The sequence below is a fragment of the Haliotis rufescens genome, unplaced genomic scaffold (assembly GCF_023055435.1).
Source record: "Haliotis rufescens isolate VD_foot unplaced genomic scaffold, xgHalRufe1.0.p SCAF_25, whole genome shotgun sequence".
Taxonomy (NCBI): Eukaryota; Metazoa; Mollusca; class Gastropoda; order Lepetellida; family Haliotidae; genus Haliotis; species Haliotis rufescens.
In genome coordinates this window covers 946,726-970,065 of record NW_025963946.1, presented here as the reverse complement: position 1 = coordinate 970,065, position 23,340 = coordinate 946,726, and the positions used below count along the sequence as shown (strand labels likewise).

Below are 23,340 nucleotides of genomic sequence, written 5' to 3'. Positions count from 1 at the left end.
GAGATAATCAAGCATAACAGCAAAAATATATATATACATGAAAAGATTAACTTTTGGAATCCAAGGTCGCCCCGATTTTGTTTCTAGGCTTGTCAGCACCATACCAGTGTGTGTTAGTGCTTTACTGGTCCGGACTAATGCCAGTTTTATAGTGCTAGCCCACTGAGATACCATGCTGCAGTTCAACATAAGTACCCCACTCAGACACAGTATACTGTCTCCGAACCGACCAGTCTTTGTTTTATCAGTTTAATGCCAAGTGCCAGGCAGGGTAACAACAAGTATACCATATTTTAAAGTCTTTTGGTATGACGCGGCCGGGGATCGAACCCTCGACATACGGGCGGACGCGCTACCACTAGACCACGGAGACGGTCCTTAAGATATACAGTTTCATAAAACGCATGTATGTAATCAAGTTGTTTTAGGAGTCTTTGTCGACACAGGTACAACAGCCCCGGTGCCCGTTCTATATACATGGGCGCATTCGTTCACTGTGTATAGCTGGGTCGTTTTGAATCAGGTCATTCCTGCTCCATAAATACCAGACGCTAGCGACACACGTGAGTACAGGACACTCAGCTCCATTGTATTAACATGCATTACGTCAACACAGAATGCTATTTTACATCGTATCTGGACGTGTATGTCCATGCTGCCCGGTTTACGCTCCAGCGAGGGTACACACACGACACCAGCAGTTGCGACAGTGTGACGACTGTGATTTGCGTTGTGCACAGTCATGTTCTTTCAAAATGCTCTGCAACTGACTATGCTGTTAGGAATTGTACCAGCAGTTCGTGCTGGCATAGTGACAAATGCATATAACTTGACAACATGCAGATGGTGGTGTATATATAGATAAGCTTTGGCTGTGTGTATATATCCATTCATATGTAGGTCAAACACCTGTATATAAGTCAGAGACCCACATTCTTAACCTGAAGGTTTTCTTCGATGTGGCATATTAACATACTACTTAACATTTGATAAATAATTTTACCGTTCTTTTTCCACTATTATGCAAACAACCTTTTTGTCGACGTTTTATAGAATATTTGCTTTCAACTGTTTGTTTGCTTGTTTGTTTGTTTGTTTGATATAAAATCCCATTATTTATTAATACTTCTGTCACATGACTTTATGTACAGTTTTAACTGCTTGGTATAAATCAATATTAAACTTTTGCACCTCGTGTATATCGATGTTTGCTTTTTCTTATTATAACTGCCTCTCTGCCCTTGTTCTGCAGACTGAGTTATGCAACACTTGCAAAAGTAGTAACTATACCAATGTATGGTCATATACATGTTTTGGGCATTGTCAGTGTAAACGAGCAAATATAGAATTATCACGCACGTTTAGCATAAACATGCGTGTGCATTTGTTTTGTTTGGACTATAGGTATTGCACAATACTGACTGTTGTGTGACAACTTCACACAGAATAGCAGTTCCCCACCCTAGACAAAGACCAGGACCCCAAGGCCCGACTGGACCGCCTACAATACCAAAGAATCAAGTTCACCATGGAAACAGAAACCCACCATCACTTACCCTTCCTCGAGGTACAACTCGACAACAGCCATGGTCACATCCACACCGCCATCTACCGCGGACCCACTCACACGGACCAGTACATTCACTCCGTCCAACCACCACCCTCAGATCAAACAAGCCACAACTGCCCCATCACACCGCCGCCTACCGCAGACCACTCACACGGACCGGTACATTCACTACGTCCAACCACCATCCGCAGGTCAAACAAGCCACAACTGCCCCATCACACCGCCGTCTACCGCAGACCCACTAACACGGACCAGTACATTTGGTGGAGAAATCCATACGGGAATACCCAGAAAAAAAGATCCCTTTCCCAAGTCCAAACCAGACCCATCACCCATCCTCGTCAGCATCCCATACCAAGGCCCTACCACTCACCAGATCAGCCGGCTGCTCACCCAAACAGTCAACAGAGACGTGACTTCCACTTCCGACAGAGCACTGAAAGACATGTTACCCGCCAACGGTAAAGATCCCACCCAGTCAACCCCTAACCCCAGGGGGGGTGTGTATCATGCAACTGTGGCCACAGATACACGGCAGAGACTTCACGCCCCATAGCCACAGGAAAAAAAGAACAAAAAACATCTGTTGAAAAAATTGTCATGAAATCTGCCCTTTCGGAACATCTCATCAAAAATCCTGACCACCATATTTCCTGGCCACAAAACAAGATTCTCCACACCAACATAAGCCATTGGAAAAAGAGGAAACTTCAAGAAAGTATCGAAATCCAAAGCAAGAAGCCAGCTAGTTACAGACACCAAGATACCTACCAAGTGTGAACTCCACTGTGCTATAATCACATCACCAGTTGACATCTTGAATGCCTTATTGTTTATTTCACAACAGACAGACCCTTTGTCATCACTACATCTTCAGTGTATTTAATATAATCCTCTCCTATTAATCACATTGGTTTCGTCATTATATTGTTATCTTTGTATATTAATCATATGCCATTGGCTTTGTCATTATATTGTTTTCTTTGTACATTCATCCCACCTTGTGTTGTGTAAACATATCATTATATACTGCATGCATGCATGCATACATACATACATACATACATACATACATACATACATACATACATACATACATACATACATAAAACTCTATGCACTTACTAAGCATTCACCGTCGTGACAAAGAATATAAGAAGTTGTCCTTCAACTATATTTCACTTATTTAATTTTAATCTTATATTGATGTACATACTTCAATATCAAAGTTTATTTATTACAATATTCGAAAAATATTTGTATCAATCAGTGTATTTGTTTGATAAAAAAAAAATTCAACGCCGCACTCAAAAGAATTCCAGCTATATTATTTAACGGCGGTGTGTCAGTATCAAGTCTAGACCAGACAATCCAGTAATTGACATCATGAGTATCGATCTACACAATTGGGATACGATGACATGCATCAACCAAGTCAGCGAGCCTGACCTTCTGATCCCGTTAGTCGCCTCTTACGACAAGCATCGTCACACCTTACGGTAAGCGTGATTTGCTGAAGACCTATCGTAATCCGGATCCTCACGGGTTCAGTGAATTCTGAAATACCTTATCGATTACCCGGTGTATTATATCTCCATTGTATTATGATGGATAGAATGGAGATATAATATACTGGATAATCGAGGGTATAGACACACATAGTCAAGGAAATCTCCTATTGAACATTTCTTTTCTTTTTTCAAAGTGTTTTGATGGTATTGATTTCATTAGCAATAGAGCTGGATAGAATTTTCTTTTGTTTTTTTTTAATTGTTTTTAATATCTAGATTGGTTTTGGTTTCATCAAATGCATTTATTCCAGTCATGGTGCAGGACTTTCGAAGATGTGTATTTTCAAATAACGTAACAACATATTTCTCATTTCAACACGAAAGACAAGAAGGAAGAACTCACTACAAATAACTGTGTATGTGAATCGTAAATATTCATTCCACGTTTTACCGTGCCAGTATTCATTTTTTTTCAATCAATATATTTATTTATAAATTATTTGAGTTTTTAAAATGAAATAATTAGTTGCATCAAAGGGCATTTATTAATATCATAAATTCGATTTTGGGTAACCTAAACCAATGAAATTAATATTATTATGATTAATAGATCAGTTTGGCATATCTATAAGTTTTTCGGTGACATGAATAAATTATTTACAGTTATATATTATTAACAAGTTACGAAGTAATTAAAAGTATCTTATTTTAAAAACTAAATGATACCGATAAATACTAGTACTTGACAAGTATTAGTATCAAAAACATTTAAATAATATCGCTCATCATGGAGACCTCTGCTAATTCATAGAATTAGTAAAAATGTTCCTCACATATATGCAAACTACAAAGTGTCCACTTAAATAATTAATAAATGTTCCTCACAAATAATTTAATATTTAAACAAAATTAAATAAACATCCTGCATAGAATATAGCTCTATCACTTGTGCGTGAAGAAAAGTCGGTATTGTTCCAAGGGAGGTAACCGCAACAACCTGGCCACATCGCTGCGCGAGTCACGCTCAAAATAAAGACTGTCGAAATGACATTTGACAAAATCGTACACTCGGTCCTATTTCAGCAACCACAACGCACCACATATCCCAATTATATCACTTTTGACGATGATTTTTGCACACATTCTCAAATATTCGTGATGCACATATTTTCGTGACACAGACCCCAACCCACTTGCCCGGTCACGTGGGGTGCACAACGCAAGGACGCCATTTTCCTACAGAAACTGCGAATATGAGAAAGAAAAAGGTAGAGTATCAACACGCCTAAATATCTACTCCACGAATTCATAAGCATATTGTATATAATAATCAACGGCGCTCTTCATCCCGCTGGCATCATTCAAAATTCTATCTGCTCCAGTACACACTGGGCCATGCATCAAACATGCATTGTGGAAGGGAGATATTGATGTGGGTGATGTCGTGTTAAGATTGTTATCACAACAGTATAGTTAGTGTGTGTGAAATGACGATCTTCACACGCCACACATTCGTTAAAACTCTCAAGAGGAACTCCGATATCTTGAAAATATTCGAGGACCATATTAGTAAAAGCGCCAGTAAAATGTTTTTTGCTATGTCCTTTATTAAAGAGGCACTGATCTAAAGCAATTCCCCGGGACTAGTTGTTGCCTTTGTTATTGTTTTTTCCCTTGAGTACCTGGATGATATAGCAGAAGTTTAGACTAGTTCGCGACATTGCCTTCTCTGTCAGACACTAAATCATTGTCTCTTTTTTAAATGTTTCAATTCTCATTTCAACCTTTAAAATATATTTAACATTTCAATACAAATTCCTATATGTTTCATTTTTGTATATGCATTTCCGCAAAACATCGGATCTGGTCCCTCTGGATTTACAACCCGCCATGACATGTAGCAAACATTTTTGTCTGCCGCGTAACACAACTGTCACCCACCAAGCATTCATCATCTTTCACGATTGTTTTTGTATATCAATGTAGCAGGGGTGGTTCATTATGAAAAATGACAAGCTGCGGTTGTGTTTGTTGAGGTGACATTTATTCCATTATCAATCACTTCAACTGATCAATCACCCTGTAATAAAATATAACATTATATACTGTACATAGAATAGCATTCAAAGACACGGCTGCATATTAATTATTTCCTAGTTTGAGCAGTCACGTTAATCCATACATGCAACGCATACAGTTACACATCACTAGTTCCTTGTAGATAACTTATATTAAATACAATTTACCGAACTTTCAAATAGTAATACATATATTAAATGTCTCTTATCATAACTGAATATATCAGTTATACACCATATAGTTAGAAGAATTCTAGTGTGGCGTCATAAATATATACTTATTATCTCTAAGAGTAGGAATATATATATAAAATGCTACCATGTTGTGTTAAATTATAACACATAGTTAATACATATAAATTCATCCATAAGTGAGTGATAAAATAAAGGATTTGTACATACCCTGTGGCTGACACCGGGGTGTGTCTATAAACCCACATCATATAGGATTATGGCATTCCTATAAAAAGTAAATAACATAACTATCATGCCTGAATATATACATACATACATACATACATACGTACATACAGCATAACAACCATTTCCTTAAATTATAGAAAACCAACTTCTAATTCAATCCTTACTTTCAAAACTCCCAATCAAATCATGCTCTCACACATACTTACATGTTAAACACTTTATACTGATAAAAAAAGAAGATATCTTGATTATTTGATATCATAGGTAAGCATTTACAACGTTTTACATTATTGATAACATATTTAAATGATAAGTTAGAATTCTATTTAGGAAAGATAATGTAACTAACTAACCTGAGCTATATGTAGTCCATGTCTTGTCTGTGCAGAGTTATAAGCAGAGTGAATAGAAAGTGTTCAAATGTTAGGGAAGAAAGCTGTAGTTAGATAATGTTAATCAGCTAGGAAGCTGAAAGCTATTGTATTGACAAGCTAGAGAGTTGGTGACAAAGGGACAGGAATAGACTAACCTGTCCACCCTTCAATAAAATTGGACCAACCGCTTGGACTCTTAACCCAAGCATACACATTTTGTACTACAACTAATGAAGATGTATACAACTACTTGAAATGAAAAGAGCTAAAACTATATTCCTAAAAACTATATATACAATATCCTGTTACATCAAAATCCACACATTTCTGGCTGTTGTCGGGCGGTCTAAGGTGCCGTTATTCGTTGTGCAGAGTGTCATCCTTTAGTCACGCCAGAAAGCGCCTCTCGTAGGATCGAACCCAAAACTTTGGTTTTGTCAGAACTACATCCGAAAGGCTTTAATGTTAACGAGCGATTGAGGATGACCCGAAGTTATGCAGGTGTTTGACGTTTACCACTAAGGTGAAAACCCACGAGTACGTTGTGGTGCTCACAAACATAAAAACATATCGGGGCGAAACGGGATTCGAACCCACAATCATAGGTTTCTGGCGTACCCAAGGAACGCAACTCTGCACAGCGAATCGCCGCGCATTAGACGACTGCCCCCGAAAGAGGGAGCAGAATTGGAGGCACCCATTTGTGTACAAAACTCTTCTTACTTACATGTGATTATACTTGTATGGACCTGAGATAAACTGAGGGGCAAAAAAAAAGCATACCGATTTTGTTTTCTATGTTATTGAAACTTGAAAGAACTGTTGTTAAATTTGATTACAGTAAACTACGGTTATAACGAACTCAAAGGGACAACTAATTTTAGTTCGTTATAGCCGTAGTTCTTTATAAGCATATATACAGCATAACTACAGCAAATAGTCCGGACAAAAAAGTAAGTTCGTTATATCCGTCAGTTCGTTATATCCGTCAGTTCGTTATAAGCGTGTTCGGTATAAACGTAGTTTACTGTATGTCTATTTAACATCGCTCATTCCTGCAACAGTTTGTAAAACGTAATCTGTGGCTGGGTAATTTTGTACAAAACTATATTTGTTCAATAAAGCACTGGGTAAGAAATGAATTTGTAACCACATGACCCCTGTCATTTCTTTAATGTTATAAATGTGTGCCGGAAAAAGCAAATATATTTACCTTCAAAGACATGATGTCTAAGATTTCCATCAGCAGTTGTGTATTATGAGAATATGGTTTTTTTTAATTTTTCAAAAAAGTTAGATAAAATTTTATTTTATAAAATACAACCATGTAGAAGTATTCTTTGAGTGCTGACTAAACGTCAATGCAGTTCATTTTTCGGATATAAAAAAGCTAACTAAGATATTTTTAACTGAAAATCAAACATTTGAGAAAATCACCTGGGTATAGTTCCGTTTGGTCCTCAGTTTACTCACTTGTTATGCCTGTGTCGACAAGCACTCCCAACAGCTTGAGTACATACCTGCGTGGAAATGAATTTGTATATCTTAAGGACCGCCCTTCGTGGTCTAGTGGATAGAGCGTCTCCCCGGAGAGTGGAAGGTCGGGGATTCGATCCCCGGCCGCGTCAGATCAAAAGACTTTGAAAGATGGAACTTGTTACTCACGGTACTTGTTATTATGCACGTCGCTATATGAGTGCAATAATCTCTAACGCGACGTTCAACACCATTTCACCAATCACCTTATACCTTTAGCGATAAAAATTACATATCTAATTTTCGTTTATCACAGAAGCCCACTAGGTCCAAGTCCAAGGGGTATCTACAGTACTCCAACTCTTCGCTACGTGAAGCTTACAACGCCGTAGTCGAGAAGAAGATGTCCATGTACCAGGCGTCGAAACAGTTCCATGTGCCCTACATGACCCTGCACGACCGAGTGAAGGGCAGGATAGCCATGGACACGCCCATGGGACGTCGAGCCATGCTGACGGTTGACCAGGAGGAGAAGCTCGTGGAATACTTTAAACATCTCATCAGCATCGGCTATGGGTATAGTAAAAACGAGTTCCTGCAGATTGTCACAGACCATGCAGTGCATTGTGGGAGCAGAAAGAAGAAAGGGAAGGTGAAGGTCGGAAAGATTTGGTACTACAGCTTCTTGAAGCGTCACCCGGATGTTATAACTGTGAGACCTCACCAGCGGCCGTCGTGTGCGTCAAAAAGTGCAATAAGTAAATATTACGATGAACTGGAACATTTCCTGAATAAACATGGTCTTGTGAACAAGCAACATGCCACGTTCTGTATGGACAAAGTTGCCATAGCTTGTGAGGAAATTCATGACAAGCAAAAGGGAGATAACTCTGATGAGGAGTCGGAATCTGCTACTTCTATGGTGAACTCGATGGTTGTTGTTATAGCAGCGGGCAACGCTGCGGGGGATCAGTTACCTCCCTTCTTTGTGTTTCCCGGGGAGACGAAGCTTCCGAAGGTGACAGACACGACTCCGGGGACGTCTGGTTGCGTCTCCTCAGTCAACTGGGTTGATGGTGACGTCTTAAAGAAATACCTGTTTGAACACTTTTTGCCTTTGGCTCGGAACAGCAGTACGGATGATTCTCTGGTGTTGCTGTACGATGGCCACAAATTCCCTCTGTTCCCAGGATTAATGGACTGGGCCCAGGACAAGAAGCTGTATCTGTTCCCACTCCCACCTCACTGCAGCTGTGTCCAGAAAAATTCTTTATCGATTTTGTCGGACTTCGATGATATTTACACACAGGAACTTCAGTCCTACCTGAGAAGAGGTAGAGTCCAAGATATTGACATCTCCAAAAACACTACCTGTCAAATTTCTTGTCAGACGTACTTGAAACTTGTGTTACCAGAAGAGTTAAAATCTCTTTTCCTCAAAGCTGGCATCATACCGCTCGACCCTCTTGCCATGCCTTGGCCTGTCCATAAACATCTGAACCTGGACAAGACAAACGTCAAATCACGAGTTCTCAAAGACCAGTCAAGTGACGATTCTGATTCCAGTGAAGATGAAGGTGATTCTACGCCAGACATTAGATTAAAACCAAAGCGGAAGATTCGTGTTAGAAACAGATCAAAGAAACACCAAAGTGATGAAAACTACAGCAACACAGACACGAAGCCCAAGAGGGTGAAGAAGGCCCAGATGTATGCCTCAAACTCGTCCACGAGCTGTTTAGAGAAGGAGGAGGAGGAGGAGGATGGCCTGGGTGATAGGGGGACATCAGGATCAGACTATGCATATGACAGCGAGGCCAGCAGTGGGGCGGGAGTGCTTGTATTTGATGAGGACGACCAGAAGTGTTGTGTGTGTGGCAAACTGGAACCCCCCGGTCTGGCTGGGGAAGTGAGTATCGTCATCGTGGAGTGGGTTCAGTGTGACAGCTGCTCCCACTGGACGCATCTCCGCTTCTGCACCAAGGTCGGCATTGTGGACAGTGAGGAGGAGTTTAAGTGTCCACATTGTGCACCGCCAAGGAGGGAAGTTGTGTAGGCGAGAAGGGGGAACATCGGAACTTCTGTCACTAATGAGTTATAGTCAAAGTGAGGATAGCATTTTACTTCCAAAAGGAGACGTTTTTAGTCTAAAAGCGAACGAATTTTCTTTCTGGTACCATTAAGAAAGTTGTTTGTTTCTTTCAGCTTCATCAGTTAAAAGCTCTTCCTATGTGAATCTATTATAATTGTTAATGAACAAGATTACGTTTCCTGTAAAATGCCAGAAGACGAATTCTTCTATTTTTCATACCTTATCGATTTACAAAGCAAACGTAAGAATATGTAGAAACCCTTGCATGCTCATTGGAAACAAATATGCGTCATTCTTAAAAATAAAAAAGTATGCCAGTCTCATTGAAATCATATCTTAGCTCCCATACGATACCGCTCTGCGTGACGATCTGAGGAACATTGCATAGGAGGTCGCGTCAGGTGACCTTTCTCATCAACCAATCAGCGTCAAAACTTCAGACACTAACAGAAACACACTACTGTTTATCTTATATGTGGACTGAAGGTTGGTTGTTATATTTTACACAGGAAGGTACACATTAAGATGAAGGCACACATTAAGATGAAGGCACACATTAAGATGAAGGTACACATTAAGATGAAGGCACACATTAAGATGAAGGTACACATTAAGATGAAGGCACACATTAAGATGAAGGTACACATTAAGATGAAGGCACACATTAAGATGAAGGTACACATTAAGATGAAGGCACACATGAAGATGAAGGTACATATTAAGATGAAGGAACACATTAAGATAAAGGTACATATTAAGATGAAGGCACACATCAAGATGAAGGCACACATTAAGATGAAGGAACACATTAAGATGAAGGTACATATTAAGATGAAGGTACATATAAAGATGAAGGCACACATTAAGATGAAGGCACACATTAAGATGAAGGTACATATAAAGATGAAGGTACATATTAAGATGAAGGTACATATAAAGATGAAGGTACACATTAAGATGAAGGTACATATTAAGATGAAGGTACATATTAAGATGAAGGTACATATAAAGATGAAGGTACACATTAAGATGAAGGTACACATCAAGATGAAGGCACACATTAAGATGTAGGCACACATTAAGATGAAGGTACATATAAAGATGAAGGCACACATTAAGATGAAGGTACATATTAAGATGAAGGCACACATTAAGATGAAGGCACACATTAAGATGAAGGTACACATTAAGATGAAGGTACACATTAAGATGAAGGTACATATAAAGATGAAGGTACATATTAAGATGAAGGCACACATCAAGATGAAGGCACACATTAAGATGAAGGCACACATTAAGATAAAGGTACATATAAACATGAAGGCACACATTAAGATGAAGGTACATATTAAGATGAAGGTACATATAAAGATGAAGGCACACATTAAGATGAAGGCACACATTAAGATGAAGGTACATATAAAGATGAAGGTACATATTAAGATGAAGGTACATATAAAGATGAAGGCACACATTAAGATGAAGGTACATATTAAGATGAAGGCACACATCAAGATGAAGGTACATATAAAGATGAAGGTACATATTAAGATGAAGGTACATATAAAGATGAAGGCACACATTAAGATGAAGGTACATATTAAGATGAAGGTACATATAAAGATGAAGGTACATATTAAGATGAAGGCACACATCAAGATGAAGGCACACATTAAGATGAAGGTACATATAAAGATGAAGGTACATATTAAGATGAAGGTACATATAAAGATGAAGGTACATATTAAGATGAAGGCACACATCAAGATGAAGGCACACATTAAGATGAAGGTACACATTAAGATGAAGGTACATATAAAGATGAAGGTACATATTAAGATGAAGGTACACATTAAGATGAAGGTACACATTAAGATGAAGGTACACATTAAGACGGAAGTACACATTAAGATGAAGGCACACATCAAGATGAAGGTACACATTAAGATGAAGGTACACATTAAGATGAAGGTACACATTAAGACGGAAGTACACATTAAGATGAAGGCACACATCAAGATGAAGATACACATTAAGATGAAGGTACATATTAAGATGAAGGTACACATTAAGATGAAGGTACATATAAAGATGAAGGTACATATTAAGATGAAGGTACATATAAAGATGAAGGTACACATTAAGATGAAGGCACACATTAAGACGGAAGTACACATTTAGATGAAGGCACACATCATGATGAAGGCACACATTAAGATGAAGGTACACATTAAGATGAAGGTACACATTAAGATGAAAGTACATATTAAGATGAAGGTACACATTAAGATGAAGGTACACATTAAGATGAAGGTACACATTAAGATGTAAGTACACTTTAAGATGAAGACACATTAACACGGAAGTACACATTAAGATGAAGGCACACATCAAGATGAAGGCACACATTACGATTTAAGTACACATTAAGATGAAGGTACACATTAAGATGAAGGTACATATTAAGATGAAGGTACACATTTAGATGAAGGTACACATTAAGACGTAAGTGCAAATTAGGATGAAGGCACACATCAAGATGAAGATACACATTAAGATGGAGGTACACATTAAGATGAAGGTACACATTAAGATGAAGGTACATATTAAGATGAAGACACATTAAGATGAAGGTGCACATTAAGACGGAAGTACACATTAAGATGAAGGCACACATCAAGATGAAGGCACACATTAAGATTTAGGTACACATTAAGATGAAGGTACACATTAAGATGAAGGTACATATAAAGATGAAGGTACACATTAAGATGAAGGTACACATTAAGATGAAGGCACACATTAAGATGAAGGTACACATTAAGACGGAAGTACACATTAAGATGAAGGCACACATTAAGATTTAGGTACACATTAAGATGAAGGTACACATTAAGATGAAGGTACATATTAAGATGAAGGTACACATTAAGATGAAGGTACACATTAAGACGGAAGTACACATTAAGACGGAAGTACACATCAAGATGAAGGCACACATTAAGATTTAGGTACACATTAAGATGAAGGCACACATTAAGATGAAGGTACACATTAAGATGAAGGTACACATTTAGATGAAGGTACACATTAAGATGAAGGTACACATTAAGATTTAGGTACACATTAAGATGAAGGTACACATTAAGATGAAGGTACACATTAAGATGAAGGTATACATTAAGACGGAAGTACACATTAAGATGAAGGTACACATTAAGATGAAGGTACACATTAAGATGAAGACACATTAAGATGAAGACACATTAAGATGAAGACACACATCAAGATGAAGGCACACATTAAGATTTAGGTACACATTAAGATGGAGGTACATATTAAGATGAAGGTACACATTACGATGGGGGAACACATTAAGATAAAGGTACACATTAAGATGGAGGTACATATTAAGATGAAGGCACACATTAAGATGGAAGTACACTTTAAGATGAAAGTACACCTTAAGATGAAGGTACACATTAGGATGGAGGTACACATTAAGATGAAGATACACATTAAGATGAAGGTACACATTAAGATGAAGACACATTAAGATGAAGACACACATCAAGATGAAGGTACACATTAAGATGTAAGTACACATTAAGATGAAGACACATTAAGATGAAGGTACACATTAAGATGAAGGCACACATTAAGATGTAAGTACACATTAAGATGAAGACACATTAAGATGAAGGTACACATTAAGATGAAGACACACATCAAGATGAAGGTACACATTAAGATGTAAGTACACATTAAGATGAAGACACATTAAGATGAAGGTACACATTAAGATGAAGATGCACATTAGGATGAAGGTACACATTAAGATGAGGGTACACATTAAGATCGAGGTACTCATTATGATCGAGGTACACATTAAGATGGAGTTAAGCATTGAACTGAAGGCCATTGATACATCTATCAGTTGTTTGCAGTCGTTGTTTAACGCTACACTCTGCAATATTTCAGTTATATGACGATGGCCTGACCAATCAGGCAGACCAGTAATCGATATTGCGAGCAACGATCCGGGGTCGATGACACGCAATCAACCAAGTCACCATCATGACCTGATTCTTACAACCACAGGATACTGGGGACGTTGCCAGACTCGGTCATCATGACCTGATTCTTACAACCACAGGTTGCTGGGGACGTTGCCAGACTCGGTCATCATGACCTGCTTCCTACAACCACAGGTTGCTGGGGACGTTGCCAGACTCGGTCATCATGACCTGCTTCTTACAACCACAGGTTGCTGGGGACGTTGCCAGACTCGGTCATCATGACCTGCTTCCTACAACCACAGGTTGCTGGGGACGTTACCAGACTCGGTCATCATGACCTGCTTCTTACAACCACAGGTTGCTGGGGACGTTGCCAGACTCGGTCATCATGACCTGCTTCTTACAACCACAGGTTGCTGGGGACGTTGCCAGACTCGGTCATCATGACCTGCTTCCTACATGCCAGACTCGGTGTAAGGGTCGGTGACTTGCTTGATTGTATGTCATCACACTGGACCGTTGTTCATGCTATCAATCACTGGTCTGCCTGACTGGTTCATTTACAGGCCGCGGTGACATAGCTTTAATTTTGCCGAGTGCGGCGTTCACCGTCACTCACTTTTTTGTCTCTGGTCATCGGCTTCTGTGGGATTTATTAATCATGTAGAGACATAGCAGAGTATTACCCTGGGCGTTGTGATTACTTCAGTTTGAAGTGGTGTATAGGTATTCTCCACACTATTGTATATAAGTCCAATCTCATTACAATCAGATCTTAGTTCTTGCTGCCGCTAAACAAAGATCTGAGGACATCCCATTACGGGTCACGTCAGACAGACCTTTCGCGAACTCTGACCGACCAATGGAATTACTGACAAGAAGTCGACATTAGCCAATCAGAAGGCAGCTTTCCCGCGCTTAACGGCACTAATTTTAAATTGGCGACTACTCTTCGAAACATATTTTGACAAATTCTCGCTTAAAAATTTGAAACCTGAACAAAAGAACATTCTCGAATGGCTAATATATGGTCTAGATTGTATAGATTCAGTCGTTAAGCCCGTAACTATCGTTCGGAATACCCAGTTTAAAAGTTTTCGAGGTTGCAGGATGAGAAATCACATTTCGACTGTCACTTTCATGATCTGGTAAGCGACGCTCTGATTGGTCGGATGAAAGGTCGTCCTGACGTGACCCCTAATGGGATGTCCTCAGATCTTTGTTTAGCGGTAGCGAGAACTAAGATCTGATTTTAATGAGATTGATATAAGTCTTTATTCATTTAGAGAGTTATGATCGACTTAGCGCAGATCGTTTTATGTCCCGGGGCCCTGGACAGATCATTGCAGGCACTGCCTCGAGTCGAAGTACCGAGTTCAGCACTTTCTGCTTCTCTACCCCCAAATCCTGCTTGCGGAAGCTGAAAGCGTTGCTTTCGTAAAAACGGTCATTGCTCGATGGAATGGGGGACTGTAGATGTAAGGAGGGCGTAAAAACAATGTATCTGGTTGGTGAAAACAACTGCACCTGTCAAAACAAATGGCGAAACTTGTAATATGTTTCCATCGAAACACTAAGTAATACATTATACTGAAATCTTCCCGAGGCAAGGGAGTTAACTGACTTATCTCCCTTGCCTCGGGAAGATGTTAAACACCGTGCATTTACACAGACAGTCGTGTTTCAGATGTCACTTGGAACTGGCTCTTTGACAAGATTTTCCCCTTGTTCTTGTTCTTTTTCCCGTCCGCGTCACCTGTTTTGGGCCGACCATCTGATAATCTGAGGAGTCCAATTAAATCTACTCACTTTTTTTTCGTAGATTGGAATAATTCAACATGGCCAAAATTGGTATTGCAGTGCTTGGTTTGGGAAGAATGGGTATGTATTTTGAATACTTAATAACTACTTTCATTGAAGTACGCTTCATTGTTTCAAACACAGAACTCGTGCGAAAAAGAAATCGAAATTTGTAAATGTATTAATTCAAAAACGCACACAGTAATACTACCTGGAATCTGATAAAAAAAAAATCAAATGTATCAAACTTATTCGAGAGTTGCGGAACCCCCTCGATCGTTGCTCACAATATCGATCAGTTGATTGTCTGGTCCGAACGCGATTATTTGCGGGCCGCCGTCATATAGCAGGAGTGAGTGAGTGAATTTGATTTTACGCCGCTTTTAGCAATATTCCAGCAATACCACGGCAGGGGACACCAGAAATGGGCTTCACACATTGTACCCATGTCAGGAATCAAACCCGTGTCTTCGGCTTGACGAGCGAACGCTTTAACCACTAGGCTACCCAACTGCCCCCATGTAGCAGGAATATTGCTGAGTTCGGAGTTAAACGACAAACAACACAGACGGAAGTTGGGGGACATCTGTTTGGCCTTGTTTTCCAAGGCATATATGTTACGTCCCTGAGGCGTGCCGGATTGTGAGGCCCGGTTTGTCAGCACCAAGTATGTGATCGAGGGGGTCACTTGGTGGACGTCAAACGTCTGTATCCCTTCCGATCTTTCTTCCCAAATCTTACGTTCGCACAGCATGATATAATTCAGGGCTTGATTTGGCTATATAAAACATGCACAAGTGCAACCTATTATTGAAATGCAATATTTATGTTAACATGCACCTGTTAAATTAAGTTCCTTAAATCGAGCCCTGTAACTGAAATACTGTTCAAAGCGGCGTTTACACAAGCGAGTTACTCGCCTGAGAGTGCTGTAAAGGACATGTTCTGTTGAAGGGATGGTGCACATGAAGAACGTGATGCAGTCCCCACGCGCGTCGCTGAAATGGATCGTCAGAAATGACGTAAAAGAAGCACAGCGATTCGTAGACACCTTTTCTCTTCCAACGAGAGTAACTTCCCCTGACAACCTCGACCCGGTCCTGGAAGACCCGAGGTAATCTGGAAGTGACCTAAGCTCTTTAGTCCTGAGACCGTATGTAAGCTCAGAGGAGCCGGTTTAGAATTGGCCCCCAACAAACCTATGCCAAAGATGTTGCGCAGGTCGGTCCCACTAAGAGGGAACTATATCCCCTTGTATAACATTAATGAGCCATATATTATTAAATTAAAAATACAGTCAAACACCGTTGTGTCGAACTTACGGTTGTCTCGAAGTAAAAGCTTGGTCCCTGCGTGTTCCTTCTTCATTCATCACTTTCGATTGTATTGAACATCTGATAACTCGAAGTATTTACGTAGATCCCTTCAAATTCGACACATGGGTGTTTGATTATCTGTTAAATAGTAAAGCTGAGTGAATTAAACAAAGCTTGTATACTCTTACGTTTGTGATAGGACGTAGTATATACACACTCGTTTAACCATACTGTATTATTTATAGTGTCCATTCTATTATGATAAAGACCCTGAAACGAAAACAACTGGGCTCCTGTCTACCTATGAGTAAAATCGCTAAGCTTAAGTCGTGTACCAACAGTGGAACCAGTTTAAAATACCCTTGCCCCGCTTCCATAGCTACGTTTCGTAAGTGACGTCACAACCTCCATCCCTCCGACATCAAACTTCGCACAGAATTCGTAACAGTAATTTGATTGGGTAGTTCTGTGTTGCGTCGGGCTACTAAGCTATGATAGTGAACGGGTCCAGGTTATTATCAAATAATAACGCATTGGAGCAGACACTACCTGGATACCCGCGGTCTAATAATAATAATAATAATAATAATAATAATAATAATAATGATGATGATGATGATGATGATTGTTGTTGTTATCATCATTATCATTATTATTATTACAATGGAGGTGTTATACACTTTTTATAATCGAGCACGATAGGGATCTGCGGGGAAGGGAGGTGGTTCTGGGTTTTCATATGTTTCTTGTGTGGCACAGCGATCTGTCTATCTCTTAATGGCTAGAGAGCCGTTAACCCCAACTCACTCACTCACTCAATCTGTTCACCCTCCTTCCAGTGTTGGAGCCGTCATTATCGCATCCCCATCTACTGAGCATGCGCATCAGATTCAGGCTTGTCTCGGAGCCAGTGAGTGAACTGTTCAATATCATTACAATCAGATATTTTACTCCAGTGTCATACCTCTCTGCGTCAAGGTCACAGGAGGTTGCGTCAGGTGAACCCTGAGTGAACTTTGACCTCCCAATCTAAAAGAACGGCACGTGGGTTCTTCACCCAATCAGGTGTCAGCTTTCGAAAACGATATGGTTTCATTTCTTTACCACCTCAATCCAGAACTTCTAATTTGTAAAAAATATAACCCTCACGAAACAAACATTCCTGAGTTCGTACTACCATTTTGGCGTAGATGCCATGTCGCTCGTAAACGACAACCATTTCCGCAACAATATAATGTCGGGTTTACGTTTTGGCAGTCGGAAGTCCCCGATGATAACAACTGGCCGTGGTGAAGCTGGAAGACTGCTGACGTCGGCGTCAAACAAACATGACGTACTATTGCATTATTAAAGCCCCAATGTTTTCTAAATAAAACTTCGGTTAAAGATGCGAATACTTAGACTTCGTTGTATGGGACTGACCATCACTCACTCACTCACTCACAAGCCGTCTTCTGCTTGTTTTTCACAACGCGAAGACAAGGCAGTGTTTTGTGAGAAGCCGGTGACACCTGACATAGAGTCGACAGGGAGCTGTTATGATTTGGCCGAGAAGAATAACGTCCCTCTCTTTTGTGCCTTCCAAAGGTAAGTGATAAAGCCTTCTTCTATTAATTATTTGCTTTAAGTTTTAGAAACAAAACTCGAAATATAAGATTTTTTGATTGTTTTGTTTCTTGTTTAACGCCGAACTCAGCAATATTCCAGCTATATGGCAGCGGTCTGTAAATAATCGAGTCTGAACCAGACAATCCAGTGATTGACATCATGATCATCGATCCACGTAATTGGGATCAATGACATGCATCAACCAAGTCAGCCAGCCTGACCACCCGATCCCGTTAGTCGCCTCTTACGACAAGCATAGTCGCCTTTTACGGCAAGCATGGGTTGCTGAAGACCTATTCTACCCTGGACCTTCACTGGCCTACATTTCGAGGTGCATGTGCGTGTGTGGCTGCTTGTACTAGTCCGGAATAATGCCGATTTTATAGTGGCATCCCACTGAGAAACATTGCCGCAGTTTAACATGAATACCCCACAAAGACACAGTATGCTGAATTAACGTATATAGAAGTGTGTACGTTAAGAAGAGATATTTCAAATGTGTACCAATTCATGACAAAGCTAACGCTAATCCGGCACGAGACAAATGGTGCATCTCGATTCATGGATCTATGACATCACGTGTGATGCGTTCATGAGCGTCGGTTCACATAACACACCAGTTTGTTCGACGAAAGGCGACTATGCTTGTCGTAAGAGGCGACTAACGGGATCAGGTGGTCAGGCTCACTGACTAAGTTGATGCATGTCATCGATCCTAATTGCGTGGATCGATGCGCATGATGTCAATCACTGGGATATCTGGTCCAGACTCGATTATTTACAGACCGCCGTCATATAGCTTGAATATTGCTGAGTGCGGCGTTAAACAACAAACAAACAAAACTTCGCTATGTAAGTGCAATGACCTTGAGCCCATTTCAACTCAACTAAGTTATTCATGCATATTGATGGTGCATATAATTCATGAGTAGTCGTTAATATTAAGTTTCAAATATGATCCTGAATAACTAATAAGATCCGCATCGGGTGTGCAGGAGATACGACCCGAGCTTCCGGCAGATGCATGACCACATCCGGTCAGAGACATTCGGCCAACTTCGCCTACTGAAGGGTTCCAGCCACGATGTCAGTACTCCCCCGCCCGACTACATCCGGACTTCAGGTAAGCCGCCATTTTTCAAGAAACGGCAACTTCCGTTTCCAGTTTTAATCTCTATGGGTATTTTTTCCCGCAAGTCGTAATTTACCCTTATCGTTTCAGAATGTTGCCTTCGCTTTTTTATTTTTATGTATATGTTTTCTTAATGTTTTGAGCATATATCTTGTTGTACTGAAGAACTTACATACCCGTACACAATTTGTATTAATTTTATCATAGGTACAAGTTACAGTTGATGACATTCTTTTCTAGGAGGAATTTTCTTTGACTCCACAATCCACGACCTTGACCTTTCTCTGTGGATGGTGGGCTCAAAGCCAAGTAGCATCTACGCATGTGGAAATGCATTTGACCCGGAAGTCAGAAAGCTTGGTGATCTTGACCTGGTGAACGTCACCATCAAGTATGAAAACGGTGTAGTGTCGATGATTGACAATGGCCGCGTTTCTGGTGCGGGCTACGATCAGAGATTGGAGGTGAATTAGAAATTTTACCTTTGGATTTGAGAAGTGTGCTTTCTGATAAATGTTTTACTCATCATATGGTCCATTCTTGCCTCAGTTTATAATCACGTGATGTTGCAGGCAAAATTTGACCAGGGGGACTTGACGGTGAGAAACACCAGCGTTAACCAACTCCACTCCGCAACCTCAGCGCCTCCTATGTCACCAGGGTTTATTGGGCGTTATGATGAAGCGTACCATCTGGAGCTCAAACACTTTTTGGATGTCATGGAAGGTACTGTGTTGCGGGAATACGGGCGGCTGGCTTTTTTAGACACAGCTATATATCGAGCAACATGTTGTTTAACGCCGCACTCAGCAGTATTCCAGCTACATGACGGCGGTCTGTAAATAATCGAATCTGGGCGTGACAATCCAGTGATTGACATCATGAGCATCGATCCACGCAATTGGGATACGATGACATGCATCAACCAAGTCAGCGTGCCTGACCCCCCGATCCCGTTAGGCGCCTTTTACGACAAGCAAAGTCACCTTTTACGGCAGGCATTGGTTGCTGAAGATGGGTTCTACCCCGGATCTTCACGGGTCTCGAGCAACATGATTCATGGTGTTATTAAAATTGTATTTAAAATGAGCACTGCTCCACAAAGTATTTATGAATCGGGTATATCCAAACTGTTGCACATATTTTGGCGGTTTGACTTGGCGCGTGACGTTGGCGTTTACATGACGTTAACAGATAACCTGCATCGTGTCTGGTTATCTTCAGACTGTAGATGGCCGCCGTGATATTGATGGGCTGAAACCTCCGCCTTTCCCAGTCTTGTAATACGCCGTATTTAGCTGTGCAGAGTTCTGTTCCTTAGCAATGCCAGGATCCACTGAACCCAGATTCCTAACAAATCATATGTATACTAGTATATGACCCATACACATTTCTTTCTTTTTTAATGACTTACCCGCAAATACGTTTAGGTTTCACATCGAAAGTAAATTTTGAATGAGGATCCAGATAACATCATGTGTTCATAATTTCATTACAATCGAACTTTAACATGGCCATGGAAAAACCTTGATATTCGCGGTGTTAAGAAGTTCTGCGTCAACCATGCGGCGTCGCCATGTCGTGCTGGAAAATGATTCCAAGGGCTGTTGATGGATGAATGGCCCCACAACTGGTCGCTAAACTTCATCTCAATATCGCTGTGCATTCACGTTACCATGAATAAACACGAGCCTCGTTTTCAAGTCACCGCAGGTTCCTCACTGATCATTATGCCTCCGCCTCCAAATGCCCGGACTTGATGAATGCAAATTCGGCGCTAAATTTTCACCAACTCTTTTGTAAATACGTTGACGACCAGAGAACACAAGACGTGCCCAGTCACACAGTTGCCAACGTCAAAGTCTCCTGGCCCTTGTCAGTCTGTCGAGGCGCCAACAACACTCCTCGGTAGGGTCGATTGCTCTGATACCATGGGCTCGTAATCTCCTATATGCGGTTTGCTGACTGATCCTGTGTCGCAGTGCCGTCGCTGCCGTTAACGTCGCCGTGACGAAGCGGTTTCTGAGGTGAATTGTCCGGATGTAGCAGTCTTGAATGGGTGTGGTCACCCGTTGTCTTTCGCTTCTCGGCCTGTCCGTTGTCGGGCCTGTCTGACGTAGCCGTTGCATCAAGCTAGTAACTGTTATACGGGCGCATCCAAACGTTCTGGCAAGGACGGCGTGCGTCGCTCCCTGTTGGGCCATTCAAACGGCTCTCTCCCTCTCCATCGCAGTAAACGTGCCGTTTCTCTTGTGTGTGTTTTAGTGTTGTGTTTCTAACATGTCGGGTCAGCAGTTTTATACAGTAGATCTGCACGTGCATTTCGTACTACGGCACCTGACATTGTTAAAGCAAAGTGCACATTTTTTACACAAATTGTCAAATTTTCCCAAATTTTCCTATCTTTTACATTTGGCTTGGTATGTGGGATATGTTTAAGTTCACAAAAATACATCACTTATAACAAAAATATTTAAAAAACTAGTTGGAATTGTTTCCTTTGGACATGAGTTTATGTATAGAATCTGCCTTTGTAAGCCAAAAGCTTTTTTTTTGTACATTAACATCATTGGTATGCTTGAAAATGGTAGGTGTGTTGGGGGGGAGAGCACCATGTACCTCTCACCCCGACCGTCTTGATCCGTGTATGCTAAGCGTGATAATGATAGACGGGCGATGTGTATGTTCCGTGATTCGTGTATGCTAAGCGTGATAGTGATAGACGGGCGATGTGTATGTTCCGTGATCCGTGTATGCTAAGCGTGATAGTGATAGACGGGCGATGTGTATGTTCCGTGATTCGTGTATGCTAAGCGTGATAGTGATAGACGGGCGGTGTGTATGTTCCGTGATCCGTGTATGCTAAGCGTGATAATGATAGACGGGCGATGTGTATGTTCCGTGATCCGTGTATGCTAAGCGTGATAGTGATAGACGGGCGATGTGTATGTTCCGTGATCCGTGTATGCTAAGCGTGATAGTGATAGACGGGCGATGTGTATGTTCCGTGATCCGTGTATGCTAAGCGTGATAGTGATAGACGGGCGATGTGTATGTTCCAGGTAAGACAGAACTGGAAGTGACCAAGCACGACACTTTGTCAGCCATGAAACTTGCCCGGGCGTGCAGGGAATCGCATGAGAAAGGAGCGCCTGTTCTACTCCAGTGACCTTGACCCCCACTGCCAGTCTACTGATTGATATTGCCGGAAATCCAACTCAGTGAAATGGATATTGGTTTATTGCGGAAAGTCTGCAAAAGCGACGAATGGTTAACTCGAACACTCTCGAGTCATGGTGACTTTTTCACACAAATGCAAATTATACAAAAAGAATTTATCCTTAATATTTGTTTGTTTGTTTGTTGTTTAACGCCGCACTCAACAATATTCCAGCTATATGACGGCGGTCTGTAAATAATCGAGTCTGGACAAGACAATCCAGTGATTGACATCATTAGCATCGATCCACGCAATTGGGATCCATGACATGCATCAACCAAGTCAGAGAGCCTGACCACCCGATCCCGTTAGTCGCCTCTTACGACAAGCATTGTCACCTTTTACGGCAAGCATGGGTTGCTGAAGACCTATTCTACCCCAGATCTTCACGATCTCTTAATATTTGTAACTTCTTTAGGTGGCATTTAGAAGTTGGTATGATGAACAAGGGAGATAATTATATGGATATACAACTCCTTTATTACAATGAATGCGACGTTTCGATGTAGATACTGTCAGCATCACTTGCTTGATAACGGTTTAGTTTCTACACTGAAATGTCGCATTCATTGTTATAAAGAAGTTGTATATCCATAGAACTATCTCCCGCGTCTTAGTAATTTGGGGGCGGTCGGGTAGCCTAGTGGTTAAAGCGTTCGATCGTCACGCCGACATACGATTCCCGACATGGGTACAATGTCTGATGCCCATTTCTGGTGTC

At 40.8% G+C, this 23,340-nt stretch overlaps 2 protein-coding genes across 2 annotated transcripts; both read left to right on the top strand.

Moving 5' to 3' along the window:
* Positions 1-432: 432 nt before the first annotated feature.
* LOC124141360 (uncharacterized oxidoreductase YrbE-like) lies at positions 433-22,839 on the top strand. Its single transcript, XM_046509353.2, has 9 exons — positions 433-563; positions 15,366-15,424; positions 16,298-16,457; positions 17,499-17,569; positions 18,138-18,246; positions 19,263-19,390; positions 19,640-19,863; positions 19,972-20,125; positions 22,462-22,839. The coding sequence occupies exons 2-9, from the start codon at positions 15,382-15,384 to the stop codon at positions 22,566-22,568; spliced, it is 996 nt and encodes a 331-aa protein (XP_046365309.2). The 5' UTR covers positions 433-563; positions 15,366-15,381; the 3' UTR covers positions 22,569-22,839.
* LOC124141359 lies at positions 4,119-9,847 on the top strand. The gene is made up of 2 exons (XM_046509352.2): positions 4,119-4,349; positions 7,749-9,847. Exons 1-2 carry the CDS (start codon positions 4,335-4,337, stop codon positions 9,486-9,488), a joined length of 1,755 nt encoding a protein of 584 aa, XP_046365308.2. The 5' UTR covers positions 4,119-4,334; the 3' UTR covers positions 9,489-9,847.
* Positions 22,840-23,340: the final 501 nt, after the last annotated feature.